This window comes from Canis lupus, chromosome 17, assembly GCF_003254725.2.
Source record: "Canis lupus dingo isolate Sandy chromosome 17, ASM325472v2, whole genome shotgun sequence".
In the NCBI taxonomy this organism is placed as follows: domain Eukaryota; kingdom Metazoa; phylum Chordata; class Mammalia; order Carnivora; family Canidae; genus Canis; species Canis lupus.
Window position 1 is genome coordinate 48,606,354 of NC_064259.1, and position 18,356 is coordinate 48,624,709.

General features: G+C 37.1%; 1 protein-coding gene across 9 annotated transcripts in view; it reads left to right on the forward strand.

Annotated features, from left to right (window-relative positions):
• The window catches only part of LOC112664258 (meiosis 1 associated protein), a 77,962-nt gene that overhangs the window by 3,253 nt on the left and 56,353 nt on the right, over positions 1–18,356 (forward strand). For all 9 annotated transcript variants that reach the window (XR_007402878.1, XR_007402880.1, XR_007402879.1 and 6 more), the window contains exon 2: positions 2,631–2,921. Coding sequence is in view for 5 of the 9 variants with exons in the window: in XM_025453695.2 (XP_025309480.1) it covers positions 2,682–2,921 (240 nt within the window). In the remaining 4 variants the exon portion in view is untranslated. The remainder of the gene's footprint in view (positions 1–2,630; positions 2,922–18,356) is intronic.

Here is an 18,356-nt window from a genome sequence, read left to right on the forward strand (position 1 = left end):
ACAGCTTATATGATTATGGACAAAAATTCCAAAAGGATTTACATATAAATTATTATAATTAGTAAGAGAGTACAGTAAGCTTGTTAAATACAAAATCAGTATACAAAAATCAGTTTTATTTCTATGTATTAGCAACAACTAAAAATGAAATTTAAAAAGATTTAATGTAAATTAACATTAAAAAATAAGATTTCTAAGTATAAAGTTTAACAAAAGATGAGACCTTTTGGGGAAAATTATAAAACTGTAAATTCTTTTAGATTTTCCATATATACAATCATATCATTTACAAACAATAACAGTTTTCTTTCTTCCACTGCAATGCATTATATTTATTTATCTTGCCTTAATGTTGCCTTCACCTCAGTGTTGAATAGAAGTGATGAGAACAGTCTTCTTGTCTTGGATGGAAAGTCTTGAACATCACTGTTAAGAATGATATTTGCTCTTAGGATGCCTGGGTGGCTCAGTCAGTTAAGCACATGACTCCTGACTTCTGCCCAGGTCACGATATCAGGGTTGTGAGATCAAGCCTTGACCTTGGACTCTGCACTGGGTGTGGAGCCTGCTTAAGATTCTCAGGACGCCCGGGTGGCTCAGCAGTTTAGAGCCTGCTTTCAGCCCAGGGTGTGATCCTGGACTCCCCGGATCAGGTCCCACATTGGGCTCCGTACATGGAGCCTGCTTCTTCCTCTGCCTATGTCCCTGCCTCTCTCTCTCTCTCTGTGTGTGTGTGTGTGTGTGTCTCATGAATAAATAAATTAAATCTTAAAAAAAAAATTATCTCTCCTTGTGCCCCTCCTCCCCTCTAAAAAAAAAGATATTTGTTCTAGATTTTTGTAAACATTTTTTATGAGATTATTTCTTTAAAATTTTTTTTAATTTACTTGAGAGAGAGCAAGAGCTAGAGAGAGTACAGAGGGAGATGGAAAAGCAGATTCCCCGCTGAGCCAAGAGCCTGATGCAAGGCTTGATCCCAGGACCCTGAGATTATGACCTGAGCCGAAAGCAGACACTTAATCACCTGAGCCACCCAGGTCCCCCAAGATTGTTTCTATTATCTATTCCTAGTTTAAGAGTCTATCATGCCTGAATGTTGAATTTTAGCAAAAGCTTCTGAATCTAATGAGATGATCATATCATTTTTCTCATTTAATCTTTTAATGCGATGAATTACAGTGACTGTCTAACTTTATATCACTGTTTTATTCTTGTGATAAACCCAACTTGGTCATGTTGTATTACTTGTTTCATATATTGCTCTTTCCTACTCATATTTTGTTCAGGATTTTTACATCTAGATTTGTGGGTGAGATTGCCCCATAATTTTCTCTTATAATAAATATTCTTATCTGATTTTGGTATCATAGGTTATGTTAACCTAGTAAAACTAATAGAGCAGTAATTCCTTTTCTATTTTCTGGAAGACTTTATTTAGGATTGAAATTCTTGGTCTTTGAGAATTTGATGGAACTCATCAGTGGAATCATCCAGCCTTGTAGTTTACTTTGTGGGAAGATATTTACTACTAATTAAATTTATTTAATAGCTACAGACTATTTTGGTTTTTTAATTTTCTTTTTTATCTAGTATTGGTTAGATATATTCTAGCGATTTGTCCACCTTATCAAATTTATTGGCATAAAGTTGTTAGTTATAGCCTTCCACAATCCTTCCCATGTTTGAGCACTTATAAGGATCTACAGATGTTCTCATTCCTAATATCGGTTCTGTGTACTCATTTTTCTCATTTCTGAATCTGAGCCCTGAAATAAGTGTGAATAGCCAGAAAGAAAGAAAATATGGTATTAAAGACAGAGAAAACAGTACAGCAAACACACTGAAGTGAATGGTATATTTGGTTTTATTTCAGTGAAAAACTTGAGGTGGAGAATAGCCTCCAATAAGACTGAAGATCAAGTCATAAAGGGTCTTGAATAGGTCTTGTGGGAGAAAACTTGGTCATATTTTTATTTTTAAGAATTACTGCGTACCAAATAAATACTGTGCTAAACACTCGTAGATAAAATTGACAAGACAAGTTCTCCAGCCTTGGGAAGCTCACAGTGTAGTGAGAGAGACAGTCATAGAAACAAATTATAAGGGATCCCTGGGTGGCGCAGCGGTTTGGCGCCTGCCATTGGCCCAGGGCACGATCCTGGAGACTCAGGATGGAATCCCATGTCGGGCTCCCGGTGCATGGAGCCTGCTTCTCCCTCTGCCTATGTCTCTGCCTCTCTCTCTGTGTGTGTGTGACTATCATAAATAAATAAAAATTTTAAAAAAAGAAATTATAAAATGTAGTAAAATAAATGCTGATAAATAAAGTTTATGAGGGCAGATAGCTTACTTTGAGACTGAAATTTGGCCTTTGTGTCTCTTTTTTAGTTCCACTCAGCATCTGTAAGCAGTCTCAGCCTTGCATTACAGATAAACATCTAGATTCCTTGGGAGCTGTTAAGATGGGATAGCCTAGGAATTTGAGTTAGTACCCAGTCTGACTCCTTTCTGGACTTAGTGCTCTAGTCCTGTGTTCATCATTTAAACCAAGCATAATTTCGTGTTTTTTTGTTTGTTTGTTTTGTTTTTAGTTTTATGAAACCCAGTGATTTCTCTTTCCTTCCCTGTAGGTATAGAGAATATCCAGGTAGTGGTTTCAGTTCCACTTCTGGTCTGTAACCATGTATCATGGACGAAGTAGTGGTAAAGGACCCTCTAATCCCGCGCAGCTTTACCAGCAACCTCCAAGGCTTCTCATTGTGCAAATTGCTCTACATTCCTGGGCTGACATACGCTCCAACCTCTGTGAGGCTCTGCAGAACTTTTTCTCTCTAGCCTGCAGCTTGATGGGCCCCAGCCGCATGTCCCTCTTCAGCTTATATGTGGTGCAAAATCAGCACGAGTGTATCCTTCCCTTTGTGGTGAGTGTATCTATATTTGATCATTTTATCCTGAAAGCAAATAATGAGGTTTCTGGAGCAGTGATCTCAATTATTATTAACTGTGTCCATTCCTACACCCAGTACTCCACAGGCAACACAAAGAAAGCCAGATGTCATCCTGCACGTGAGGGGTTTATGTAGAGGCCGCTTATAGGCAACAGGCTTGAGCAATGGAGGGTTGATGAGGGCAGAAGGGCCCACAGCCTCCCCCTGGCAGAATACTGACAGGCCCATCAGACAACCCACCTCAGAATATCCATAAGCCCTAACTGACCAATGCGCTACTTAGAACCAGGCACAGTTACCAAAAAGGAAAATTCCATACGTCCCAATAACTCCTCACCTTCCTGCACTAAGTACAGCTCCACTCACTGCCTCCTTGCAAATAGTCTCTCCTTTGCTGTCTTACCCACTGTTCCTTGCAGATGGATTCAGTAAACTTCTGTCTCCTTTGTTCTGCGTCACACCAGTTTCTCCTGGACCATTGCCCCACATTTGGGGTCCCCGATCCCATCAAGAGAGACACAACAGTTTATACTGCGGAAGAGGAACTCTCAAATTATTAATCTGAGAGTATAAATAGGTCACATCTTGCCCCACTCCACCCCTGAGCTGGAGAGAAACCTTGGCTTTTACAGTCCTTTGGAATGTAAGCAACTGACCCTTTTCATCCCTCTTTGAAATGCAAATACAGGGAAACAATCTAAATGCCTTTAGAGGTCTCTGGCTAGTAAATTACCCTTTAATTTCCAAGGTTAATGTCCTTTAAGGGAGGTTCCAGCTTTCTTTGCTCAGAAAGCCAAACTGTTAAGACAAATGAAAATATTTTCATTACAGTTCCCCATATGACTCAAGTGAAAGAACCCCTGAGATTTCAGAAGGCAAATACTGGGCCAGGGGCAGTGCTTCTATAAAGCCTTCTCACACATAGACAACTGTCTCTCCTCCTCCTCAAAGAAATGCAAATCTTCACTTTCTCCTCTATATAAAGTTCAGAATTACAGGGATGGGAAAGATTTCAGAGGTTCTAGTGTATTCCTTTCTTTCCAGAAATGGCCTAGTGGAAAATCAGGACTTTTATCCCTACCTGGTGGGAATAAGACCTTCCTCCTAGACTCTATGGGAACAACAGAGCCTGAACTCCCACCCACCTACCCAACATTAACAGGGTATCTCTGTCCCTCCCTACAGAGATGGTGTCTGAGGAGACAGAGTAGAGGCCATGTGGGAGCTACAGTGAGGTGTGTGTCTCTCTCAATCAGATGGGAGTCCCCAAATGTGGAGCAAACTGATGGGGTGGAAGTGGGCATGGGGGGCGGTGGTGGTGAAAGGTTTATCAGAGGCAGAACAAAGGAGATAGAAATTTATTGAATGCATCCATAAGAGAGGGCAGGGCAGGACAGCAAAGGAGAAACTGTCTGTAAGGAGGCAGTGAGTGGAACTGTATTTAAAGCAGGGAGGTGAGGTATGGGGATGGACCTATGAAATTTTCCCTAGGTATCTGTACCGAGTTGTAAGTAGCCTGTTGGCTAGTTAGGGCCTATAGATGTTTTGAGGTGGATCTCTTGATAGAGCTGTCTGTATTCAGCCAGGGGCTTGGGGTCACTCTGGGCCCTTTTGCCTTGCTGTACATTCCATTGTTCAAACCTGTTGCCCAAAAGTGACCTCTACCTGAGGTACCTTTTTACCTCCAAGGCAGGGTGACATCAGTGAAGGCCTAGTGGAAAGCCAGGACTTCTTTTTTTTTGTTGTTTTTTTAGTATTTATTTATTTATTTATTTATGATAGACAGAGAGAGAGAGAGAGAGAGAGAGGCAGAGACACGGGAGGAGGGAGAAGCAGGCTCCATGCTGGGAGCCCGACACGGGACTCGATCCCGGGACTCCAGGATCTTGCCCTGGGCCAAAGGCAGGTGCTAAACCGCTGAGCCACCCAGGGATCCCCAAAAGCCAGGACTTCTATGCCCGTCTGACAGTAATGAACCTTCCCTATCCTAGGGTGTCATGTAGAAAGCCTGAACTTCCACTCCCACTCAAAAGTAACAAGACACTCTCTCTTCTGGGCTAATCAGAAGCCAGAGTCACACCTAACCTGCCAATAATTACATGGAAACCTCACTTTCCCTATTAACACAGTACCAGGGGAAGCCTGCTAAGGCAGAAGATTTAAACAAGATCCAGAGTCTTATAATACCCAAAATGTCCAGAATACAATAAAAAGTCACTTGTTATATCAAGAACCAGGAAAATCTGAACTTGAATGAGAAGACAAGGGACACCAACACTGAGATGATACAGATAATCAAATTATCTGAAAAAGACTTTGAAGCAACCATTATAAAAATGCTTCAGCAAGCAATTATGAACATGCTTGGAACAAATGGAAAAACAGAAAGTCTCACCAAAGAAAAAGAACTGTAAAGAAGAACCAAATAGATGTTTTAGAACTAAAAAATACAATAACCGAAATTTTAAAAACAAAAATCTTCAAAGGATAGGCTCACCAGCAGAATGGAGAGAACAGAGAAAAGAATCAGTGAACATGAAGATACAATAGAAATTACCCAATCTGAGTAACAGAAAGAAAATAGACTTTAAAAAATGAACAAAGCCACAGGGACTTGTGAGACTATAACAGAAGATCTAACCTTTGTGTCATCAAAGTTCAAGAGAAAAGGGGAAGAAGGATAGGGCTGAAAAAAATATTCAAAGAAATAACCACTGAAAATTTCCCAATTTTGGCAAAAGTTATAAACTCAAAGATTCAAGTGGCTAGTGAGCCCCAAACAGGATAAATGCTAAGAAATCTGCTCTGTGATACATCATATTCAGACTTCTAAAAACTAAAGACAGACACGTGGGTGACTCAGTGATTGAGCTTCTGCCTTCGGCTCAGGGCCTGATCTTGGGCATTCTGGTTGGACTCCTGAGTACCACACTGGGCTCCCTGCAGGGAGCCTGCTTCTCCCTCTGCCTGTGTCTCTGCCTCTCCCTGTCTCTCATAAATAAATGAAATCTTTAAAAAAAAAAATCTACAGCCTTACTGATATTAAATAAAAACAAATGAAAAAACAAACAAATAAAAACAAATAAAAACAAATAAATAAAAACAAAACAAAACAAATAAAACAAATAAAAACAAATAAAACAAATAAAAACAAAACAAAAAAACTAAAGGCAAACTCTTGAAAGCAGAGTACTGCCATCTTATCTATAAGGAAAAAGCAATCAAGCAACAATAGCTTTTTTTCACCAGAAATCATGGAAGCCAGAGGAAGTGTCACATGTTTTGCATTCTTCAAATGCTATGAGAAGGGCAGCCTGGGTGGCTCAGCGGTTTAGTGCTGCCTTCAGCCCAGGGTGTGATCCTGGAGACGTGGGATTGAGTCCCACATCGGGCTCCTTACATGGAGCCTGCTTCTCCCTCTGCCTGTATCTGTGCCTCTCTCTCTGTATGTATCTCTCATGAATAAATAAATAAAATATTTTTTAAAAAAATACTAGGAGAAAAGAACTGTTAACCCAGATCTCTTATCTAGTGAAAATATCCTTTAGGAATGAATCAGAAATAAAGATATTGTTAGATAAAGAAAAAGTAAGAGAATTTGTCATCCGCAAACCTTAACAGAATAGCTAAAGGAAGTTCTTGAAACAGAAAGGAAATTATAAAAGAAAGAATCTTGGAATATCCAGAAGGAAGAAAGAACAATAGAAAGAATAAAATATAAATAAATATAATAGACTTTCTATTCAGAGCAAAACTTGTAACATTATCTGATGTGGCTGTTAATGTATATAGAGGAAATATTTAAAATAATTGCATTAAAAACAGGGAGGGCAGCCCGTGTGGCTCAGCGGTTTAGCACTGCCGTCGGCCCAGGGTGTGATCCTGGAGACCCAAGATGGAGTCCCACGTCAGGATCCCTGCAGGGAACCTGCTTCTCCCTCTGCCTGTGTCTCTGCCTCCCTCTCTCTCTCTCTCTCTCTCTCTCTGTGTGTGTGTTTCTCATGAACGAATAAATAAAATCTTTAAAAAAATAAATAAATACAGAGAAAAGTAAACATTCTACATAAAATATATATATAATGTAACACTTAAAGCAACCACTTAAAAATACCTCAACCACTATAGATAAAACATAATTCTAAAAAATTCTTCAAAAAATGTAAGTAACCGTCAGTAAGATAGGTAAAAGAAAACAGAAACAAAAACTGAGAGAGTAACAGAAAACAATAAGTAAATTGGGAGGCTAACATACCAATAATTAAATGAAAATTGTCTAAATACATCAGTTTAAAGAAATAGGATGGCAGGGTGAGGGAAAGCAACCCAGCTGTATCCTATGTATAAAAAAACTAACTTCAAACACAATAGAAGTAGGTTGGAAAGTATAAGAATGGAAAAAGATGTACCCTGATACATTAACCAAAACAAAGCGGAAGTGGCTGTATTAATATACCAGATAAAGTAGACTTCAGAGAAAAGAATATCAGATACAGAAAGGAATATTAAACAATGATAAAAGAGTCAAACCAAGAAGAAGACCTACCAATCTTACATGTGTACACACTAAACAAAAGAGCTACAAAGTATGTGAAGCAAAAACTGATAGAACTGAAAATAAAAATAGACAAATCCATAATTATAGTTGGAGACTTCACATGTCCTCTTGACAACTGGTAAAACAACCGGAAAAAAAATCTACAAGGGTATAGAAAAATATTAGCCAATAGGATCTAGTCAACATTTATAGTATGTTCCATTCAGCAAGAGCAAAACACACAGTCTTTTCAAGCACTCACAGAATACTTATCAAAATAAACCATATCCTGGGCCATAAAAGAAACTTTAACCAATTTGAAAGAATTGAAGTCATGCACAGTTTGTTCTCTGACCACAATAGATTCAAACTAGAAATCAGTAACAGAAATATAATCGTAAAATCTCCAAACATTTGGAAACTGAACAACACATTTCTAGATAACTTACGGATCAAAGAAGAAATGGCAAGAGAAATTTTCAAAATATATTTAATTACATGAACATTTAATACTTCACGTTCAAAATTTTTGGAATCCTGCTAAAGCAGTGCTGAGAGGGACATATTTCGCGGTAAATGCTTACATTAGAAATGGAAAAGTTTCAAATCAGTAATATAAGATCCCACCTCAGGAAACTAGAAAAGGAGGAACAAAATAAACCCAGAGCAAGCTGAAGGTAGGAAATAATAAAGAGCGTAAATGAATGAAACTGAAAACAAAAAAAGAAAATTGGTGAAACAAAAAGCTGATTCTTTAATATGATCAATAACATGGACAAACCGCTAGCAAGATGTGAATCTTCAGGTGTGATAATATGGTATGAAACTCAATGCAAACATTGTAGGAAGGTCAGCTTCTTGGTTTTAAAATTGTGCTATAATTATATAAGATGTAACCACTGGAAGAAACTGACTGAAGGGTATACAGGACCTCTCTGTACAATTTTGCAACTTTCTGTGGATCTATATTTATTTCAAAATAAAAAGCTAAAGAAAAACAAAAGTGATTTTACACACTCACTAGAATGGCTACAATGAAAAAGGCATTACTGACAGGCAGTACCAAGTGTTGGTGACAATGAGAAGAAACTATAACCCCTATTCATTGCTAACAGGAAGGTAAAATGATACAACCACTGTGGAAAATAGTTTTGTCAGATTCTTAAGAAGTTAAACACACACCTTCCATGTAACCCAACAATTCAACTCCCAGGAATATAACCAAAAGAAATGAAAACGCGTCCATACAAACACATTTACATGAATGTTCATGGGAGCATTATTCATAATAATTGCAAACTGGAAACAGTTAAAATTAACTGGTTTTGGTTTGTCTATTAACTGGTGAATAGATAAACAAAATGTTAATTCTCACTGTATATAATCCAGTGATTATATATACCCTACTAGTACACCGAGAACACAATGAAAATGATAGTGATGTTTACAGCCATGTGGCATGTATGTTCCTCTGTTGTGCCATTTTCCTTGTGAATGTCTGTCCCATAATCACATTTGGCTTTTTCTATCTTCTTTCAGGCAGTAGGGCTAGAGAAAAGTAGAGAATGATCTAGAAAGGCAAATGGAAGATATCTGGCATAGGAGGCTTTTTGAAAGATGAGCTCATGTACCAAAAGGTTAAATGATTTTTTTTTTCCTCTTTCTCATGTGACTGTGTTATATGCCTCAGGCACTCAGTACATTTAGTGCTAGGCAAATCCCATGATCCTTTAATCATTCCATTAGAGAAGGCAGACATTTCTAGACTAAAAACCACTAACTCAGGAAAATTTGCAAGCCAAAAATCCTTCCAAAAAAATAGTAAGTTCAACCTTGGTTAAAAGCTCAAGAAAATTACTTGGAACAATGTCATTACCTTATGTATAGAACAGCCTGATCATTGCCTAAAGAAAGTGTTATCTTAAATCCACTGCCTCTAACCTAAGTAAGTATTTAACATTTTCCATCTGCAAAGTTACCTCAAAATACAACGGTGAAAGATAGCAGGTGGGAAATCTTGCCCAAGATGAATACCTCAATATAGCTCTTCATATTTAATTTCTGAGTATTTAATTTCTGAGTGTAATCCTGAGCTTTTCATAAGGAATAATGACAGAGGAATCATAATTAAAATATTAGAATTCCTTTTATATCCATTGTGGCCTTAATATAAATAAAGCTGAGCAAAATGATTAATCTCCTCTCAAAGCAAAATTTCAGAAGAATTCCCGTACAGTGAATATCTTACCAATTATTTTTCCTTTTCATGAGAACAAAGAAATTATTTAAATCATATATGACCTACAATGGAATTTTAGGACTAATAATAGTCTAATTTGGCTATGACATTTACTTCCTCATCTTTAATAGCTGACATTCAAATGAAATTATTTAAAAGTGACAAATAATAGAGATATGTCACATTAAACAGTATAAAAGTAAACTCCAATAAAAATAATATAATAAACTATAATTGAGTGCTAAAGGAGAGGGAAGGGAAGAGTAAGAAAAGGAAATTTATAAATTTTGTCATTGTTTATAATGAAGATTTTTGTTATTCATTAAAGGGTAGTACTAAAGTAACTTAAGGTAATTATATAAACATGTAGTTATAAATACTAAAAAAAATACAAACTTTTCTGATTATGACAGTAAAAGGTTGTATAGCGCAAAAAGTTATGCAGTATAGTGATTTTTCAAAAGCTATGAAAATAGTTGTACCTTCTGCTCAGGCTGTGATTCTGGGTTCTGGGATGAGCCCCCTGTCAGGCTCCCTGCTCAGCAGGGAGTCTGCTTCTTCCTCTCCCTCTGCCCCTCCCCCTGCTCCTGTGCTCACTTGCTCCCTCTCTCAAGTAAATAAATAAAATCTTAAAAAAAAAAAAACAACAACTATGAGGGGCACCTGGATAGTTCAGTCGGTTAAGCATTTGCCTTCAGCTCAGGCATCATCCTGGGACCCTGGGATTGAGCCCTGCATCAGGTTCCCTGCTTGGCGGGGGGCCTCCTTCTCCCTCTCTCTCCTCCTGCCACTCCCCCTACTTGTACTCTATCAAATAAATAAAATATTTTTTTTTAAAGCATGAAAATAGGGCAGCCTGGGTGGCTTGGCGGTTTGGCGCTGCCTTCGGCCTGGGATCTGGAGACCCGGGATCGAGACCCATGTTGGGCTTCCTGCATGGAGCCTGCTTCTCCCTCCGCCTGTGTCTCTGCCTCTCTCTCTCTCCCTCTCTGTGTCTCTCATGAATAAGTAAATAAAATCTTAAAAAAAAAAACCATGATAATAGAATATATGTTAATATAAATATATATGTCATATCAATAAACATAAGTGTGCTAAATTCACCTATTAAAAACTCTGCTGTATTCAAAAGATACAGCTGCAAAAAAGTTATTCAGAAAGGTTGACAATAAAAGAAAGGGCAAAAGCATACTAGGCAAATGAACACTCCACCCAGAAGAGCATGATCTTAATATCAGATAAGTCTGAATTTGGAGCAAAAAGCACTAAATGTTACTAAGAATGTCACTTTAATGCTAGGCACAAAGCAGAGAAGAGTAGAGAATATGGACGCATATGGATGATATTCAGCACAGAAGGTTTACTGGAGGGGGAGCCTATAGAAAATATGTCACTTTTGAGTGCCTGTGTACCAAATAACATACATCAACATTTTTTTAAAGATTTTTATTTATTGATTCATGAGAGACACAGAGAGAGGCAGAGACATAGGCAATGGAAGGAGAAGCAGGCTCCATGCATGAGCTCGATGCGGGACTCAATCCCAGAACTCCAGGATCACATACTGAGCCGAAGTTAGATGCTCAACCACTGAGCCACCCAGGTGTCCCAGCATCAACATTTTTAAGACAAATGTGGTCGTATATGTATGTGTGAAATCTCTACCCTCCTTAAGTATTCATGGAATATTCACAAAAGTCAGCCATCTATTAAGCCACAGATAAACCCAAAACTTTAATGAATTCTAAAAGTAGAGGTAGTTTATTATGTATTTTCTGAACACACTGCAATAAAACTAGAAATAAATGACAAAACCAGAGAACAAAAAGTATCTACCTAATGGAAATTTTTAACTGTTAAATAAATTTGCAGTCCAAGAGGAAATCCAAGCTAAAATTGCAATATGTGTAGAAAATAATAATAAAATACTACATATCAGAACCTATGGGTTATAAAAAAGACAATGCTATTGCTTCTTGGTCTTTTGGCTAAGATCAAGTGTAAAAAAAGACAATACTAAAAGGAAAATTCATATCTTTATATTAATGTATTTTATATTAGTAAACAAGAAAAACTAAAAATAAATGAAGCATGCAACTTAAAAGACAAACCTAAGGTAAGCTGAAGGAAGGAAATAATAAAGATAAAAACAAAAAGTAATATGAAAATTAAAAATGGTGGAACAAATTAATAAATGCAAGTTTCTTCCTTGCAGGGAAAGTAGGAGATAAATAAACTGCTAGTAAACTTAGTTTGAGGAAAAGGGCAGAGGGAGAAAGTGCCTATACACAAATAAGAGAAGGGGAAAATAACCACAGATACACTTGGGTGAAATGCATAATTATTCATGAAAATTTAATTACCAAAATTAAATCCAGAAGTGATAGAAAAATCTAAACTCACCATTTCCCACAAAACAAAGTTGTCAAAGAGCTACCTTCCCCCCAAATAAATTACTGAGACCAAGTGATTTTACAGGAGAATAATACTAAATTTATAAAGAATAGATCATTACTATGTTTTTTAACAGTTTCATACCAAAGGAAAAAAAACTCCTTTTTATGAAGATAACACAATATTGATACTAAAACCCAGCAAATATTACACAAAAAAAGAAAAACTACAGCAACCTCACTTATGAATATCTATTCAAAATCCCAAATAAAATACTGGCAATACAATCCAGCTTATATATTTTTTTTAAAGATTATTTATTTGAGAGGGAGAGCAGGGGCAAGGAAGTGGATGGAGAAGAGAATCTCAAGCAGACTCGCTGCTGAGTGCAGAGCCCAACAGAAGGATCCATCCCACTACCCTGAGATCATGACCTTAGCTGAAATCAAGAGTCTTAAATCAGAGGCTTAACTGAGCCACCAAGGTGCCCCAAGCTTATATTTAAAAAGATCATATGCCAGGAATTTTTTAAATGGTGCAATAATAAAGTTTACTGTATTAATACATCTAAGAAAAATACATGATCATGTTTCATCTCCATAAATACTGAAAAAAAAAGCATTTAATAAAATGCAACATCTAGTCTTATTTTTAAAAAACAGTAAAATAGGTATGGGTAACTATGCCTAAACACAATATATGTTTATGACAGCTCAAGAATCAAAACATACTTCATGAAAAGACACTAAATATGTTCCTGTGTTATCACTATTATTTAAAAATATTCTGGAGATTTTCACTGCTGCATTTACACAAGGGAAATACATTAGAATATAAAACTAGGAAAGGAGGAGATAAAATGATTATTATCTGCAGCTTAATGATGTCCAAGAGAATAAAACTAGAAAATTATTTCAAACAGTGAAAGAACTCATTCTGGTACAAGAACTAATACAGATACTAATACCCTTCATATATCCCAAACAAGAAGTTAGAAGTTAAAGTGGCAGAAAAGATCACATACAATAACCAAAATTATCAGATAAATACTTAGGATTGAAATTAGTAATATATGTGTAAGAGTTACATGAATTAAAATCCTATTGAGAAACATTAAAGAAGATTTGCACAAATTAAAAGTCATTAGTTTTAGGGAAGATTCAGGCCAGAAAGATATCCATTATCTCTAAATTAATCTATAAATATAATGGGATTCCCAATAAAATTTCCAACAGGAAAACTGGATATCCAGATAACAAAGTTCAAATTAGAAGCAAAACCCAAAACAAAACAAGCAAAAAAATAGCTAGGAACTATTCTTCTCAAATACTAAACATATTCAAAGTGTGATACTGGAGATTGAAAAAATAGGGCAATAGAGGGCAGCCCGGGTAGCTTAGCGGTTCAGTGCCCCTTTCAGCCCAGGGTGTGATCTTGAAGACCTGGGATCAAGTCCCACGTCAGGCTCCCTGCATGGAGCTGCTTCTCCCTCTGCCTGTGCCTCTGCCCCTGTGTGTGTGTGTGTGTGTGTGTGTGTGTGTGTTTCTCATAAGTAAATAAATAAAATCTTTAAAAAATAAACAAGGAAAGTTTACACAGAGAGTTTTAACATATTTTAACATGTTAAACTATGATAATAAAGCAACTATAATATATGAGAGCTTTTTATGGTACCTTAGGGCTGAGGGAGTAATCTCAAGGAAAAACAAACTTGAAAAGTAGACTCCTTTCCCAAGGTTGGAGTTCAGGACCAGTTGGAGAAAGTATAGTTACAGCTCACTGGATGCAGAGAAGTTCACTGGTTTTCCCAAGCCAGAAATGGAAAGCAGGATGCACTCTTCCAGGTGAAAGTGAGCTATAATCAGTGACTGGTGCATAAATGTGTAGAGTAGAGATACCAATGTGGACAGGATGCTTGGAGCAGACAGGGTCCATGTGGAAAGAGCAGCATCATTGGGAGGGCCACAAGAGACAAACCTCTGAGGTGAGCAGAGGAAGTGAGGCATTAGTGCAGGAAGGAGGCCTGAAGTTTGCAGTGTCTGTGCCAAGATGATTGCTGAAAGGTGATCACCAAGTCAGGGCTCAGAGGTTGCTAGGGTCTTAGCTTAGACTGCTGTAATAAAATACTATAGACTAGATGGCTTAAACAGTACACATTTATCTTCTCAAAGTCTGGGAGACTATAAGTTCAAAATCAAGGTGTGAGCATGGCCAGGTTCTGGTGAGAGCCCTCTTCTGGCTTACAGACAGTAGATTCTTGCTATGTGCTGAGATGGCCTTTCTCGGTACAAGCATGTGAAAAGAGAGAGCAAGCTCTGGTGTCCTTCCTCTTCTTAGAAGGTCACTAATCCCATCATGGAGACTATCCTCATGACCTCATCTAAATCTAATTACCTCTCAAAGGCCTCACATAAATGCTACCACATTAGGAGATAGGGCTTAAGTATATGAATTTTAAGGGAACATAAACATTCAGTCTGTAACATCAAGGGCCTGCTAGTTTGGGGTACTCTCTGTTAGTGTGGAGCACTATCAGATGTTCTCACACCTCATTGCTTTCAGCAGAAAAGCACGTTCCTCCTGCAGTGTTCCTCCAGTGCTCTCTACTCAAATACTTAACATCATGGTCCATGTAAAGGAGAAATGTTTAAAGGGATTTTGTCCATTATTGCAGAGATATATTGAAGGGTGACTTGGATCTAAGAGGCAATAAATTGATAATTTGGTCACAGAACATGGGGGAAAATATCAGAGTAAGAAAGGCTTTTCTAACTATAATACAAGACCCAAAATTCAAAAAATAAAAGATTAATAAATTCAGTTGTATAAAAATAGAAAATATGTGCTTGGCAAAAGAAAAATACTATATAATCAATAAGGTAAAGACCAATAATCCAATAGGAAGTGAGAAATTATATACATAGATCTCAGAAAAAGTATAAATGAACCTTTAACATACCAAAATATGTTCAATTTCATTTATAAAAGAAATGAAAAAAAAAACTTAAAACTACATTGAGATGCTATTATTTTTCACCTGTATGATTGCCAAAGATTTTTTTTTTATGATAGTCACACAGAGAGAGAGGCAGAGACACAGGCAGAGGGAGAAGCAGGCTCCATGCACCGGCAGCCCGACGTGGGATTCGATCCCGGGTCTCCAGGATCGCGCCCTGGGCCAAAGGCAGGCGCCAAACCGCTGCGCCACCCAGGGATCCCCAAAGATTTTTTTTAAGTCTAATACAGTTCATGAGGTTTTAAAGAAACAGGCACACTTACATGCCATCTATGAGTATATAAATTAACATAATTTCTATTGGGTGACAGTATCACAATTATATACCCTTTGATCCAGCAAGTCTGCTTTTAGGAACTTATCCTACAGCTATATTTTCATTGTGGAAAGATGACTTATATATTATCATTTCAGCACTGTTTGCAGTAGAAAACATTGGAAGCAATCTAATGTCAATCAATAGGGAATTGGTAAATAAAATTATGTTCTGTCCATTAATGGAATACTCTGTCACTATAAAAATTAAGACACTTTTTATTTATTAAATGAAAGGATTGCCCAAGTACACTATGCAATAAAATCAACAGACAAAAGAGTATCATAGTATCTTTTATTTGGGTAAGATGAAAAAAATTATATTTTATATTTTTTTTCATGTAAAGAAAAAAATCTCTGGGAAGTTACCCAACAAGCTACCAATATTGATTGCTTCCAGGAAACCACTAGTTAGTTGCAGGATGAATGGAAATGTGATTTGTTTTCTTTTTCTTTTTTAAGACTTTATTTATTTATTCATTAGAGACACAGAGACAGGCAGAGACATAGGCAGAGGGAGAATCAGGATCCCTGCAGGGAGCCTGATGTGGGATTCGGTCCCAGGACACCAAGATCACAACTTGAGCCAAAGGTGGATGCTCAACCACTATGCCATCCAGGTGCCCCTGATTTTTTTTCCACATATAGTTTTATAACCTTTAAATTTTGAATCATGTGCATGTATTATATATTGAAAATAATAAAAATAAATACTGAAAAAAGTTTGTGGTGATAAAATGCGATCTGTATATGGAGATTCTATGTAGATTTTTAATTTTTGTTCTTACTGATAAAAATATTTTTGAAAAGCAGTGACCTAAACTATGTTCTAATTTTTTCATCTGGTTTCCAATAAGATATCAATCTGAGTTGTCCTACTAAACTGCCTAGAGCAAGGAGAACACACTGGTACTAGATCTAGGTAGAGAACATCCTCAAGGCGTATTTGTACTAGGAGTCTACACAAAAAGCTGAAAGAAATGCAGTGAGAGTCCATCAGTCCTTACTTATTCATCCAAACTTTCACCTCTCTGTGCAAAGTCCATCTAACTGAATCAGGGTCTCCACTCTACACCTTGAAACCCATCCCAAGATATCTAAGACAGAGAACTTGAGTTTGTGGTGTAATGGATAGGAACTCCAAACAATGTTGTAGGCAACTTCAGTATCTGATTCACTGGGCAGTATTTCAACTCAGCAACTTCGTAAAGCACATTTGAATCTTCCACATTGGAAATCCCAAACTTTCCATCCAGGGAAGGAGGAGGAAAAGTTACGACATTTGACTGCTCAGATTGCACATTACAGATAATGGCACAACTCCAGCTGAGAGACACCAAGCTTCATATTCCTACCACCCATTTTCTCCCTCTTTATCTAACAGCTACCTATAGGTTCCTGACCCCATCTTTTGGATTTGGAACTCAAGTCTGAACTACTTACACTATTACTGTATGAAATGTTGCCTAGGCAATTCATGAGGGAAAAAGCTAGGAATATAAGATTTTCTGTAGCATTCATCAGTCATCAACCTTTAATATATGGAAATTGTTTTCCGGCCAAGCTATATGAGCTCTTCACATTCTAGGCAATTAATGTTTCTGCAAAGTCTGCATTTTAACATCACTTCCAGAATCAAAGTGAATACCTGACAGATCAGATTCCATTTTCAAGGAATATAACACATAGTTCTGTTTTAGCGTACTTTCTGTTTAACTTGTTTCTGCATGATGTAATCTTGTAGTTCAATTGGGCACATGGCCTCTTGCTATAAGAGGTTATCAACCAGAAGTGTTCTCAAGCAATAAGTCACCTTATTATTTGATAAATGTAAGAAAGAACCAGCTTAATTTCTAATATTTCCAAAACTATTGAATTTGGCAGAATTTTCCAGTACTCAAATAGGCAGTATTTTCAAACTTTGTTAGATCATTTCCTAAAGGTTATTGTAACCTCCTGGCAGAGACATCAGCAGGTCATCCTTTTTTTTTTTTTATTTTAATTAGAGGAGATAAGCTTTTTGTTTCAGTTTTCATAATAGAAATGCATTTTCTGATTTTAAAAATTATGGTTTCATTTTAGAAAACTTAAATGCAGAATAGTCTTTTGGGGCACCTGGATGACTCAGTCAGTTAGGCATCTGCCTTTGCCTCTGGTCATGGTCTCAGGGTTCTGGGATTGAGCCCCATGTCTAGCTCACTGCTCAGCAGGAAGTCTGTTTCTCCTTTTCCCTCTGCCCCTCCCCCTGCTCGCTCTCTCGCGCTCTCTCTCTCTCTCAAATAAATAAAATCTTAAAAAAAAAAAAGAACAAAAAAGAAAGAAAAGTCTTTAGGTTATTGCAAAGTTGACTCTTGGAAACACACTTTTACTGTTGGTTCCTCCCAAAACAGTACCAAAAAGAAAGTTGAGGAATTTTTTTTAATAACATTGAATCAGTTAAGATTAGTTTCAGCTATGAGTAATAGAAACCCCAAAATAAAAGTAGCTTAAATAAGATATAAGTTTATTTCTCTCTCAAGTAATTTTAGGCAATCAAGGCCTAGTGTGACAACTCCATAATTAATAAGGAACCATGCTTCTCCTGGCTTGTTCTCTACCATCTTACTACCATCTGCAACACAGCTACTATCTTGTAGGCCAAGTTGACCATTCTTATACTTGTGTTCCAGGAAGCAAGAAAGAGGAAAAGGAAAGCAAAGGAAAGAGGAATAGTAAAGATTAGAGCAGAAATAAATGATATAGAAACTAGGAAAACAATAGAACAGATCCAGGAGCTAGTTCCCTGAGAAAATAAAATTGAGAAAACCCTAGCCAGACTTAATCAAAAGGAAAAGAAAAAGGAGGGATCCCTGGGTGGTGCAGCGGTTTGACTCCTGCCTTTGGCCCAGGGCACAATCCTGGAGACCTCGG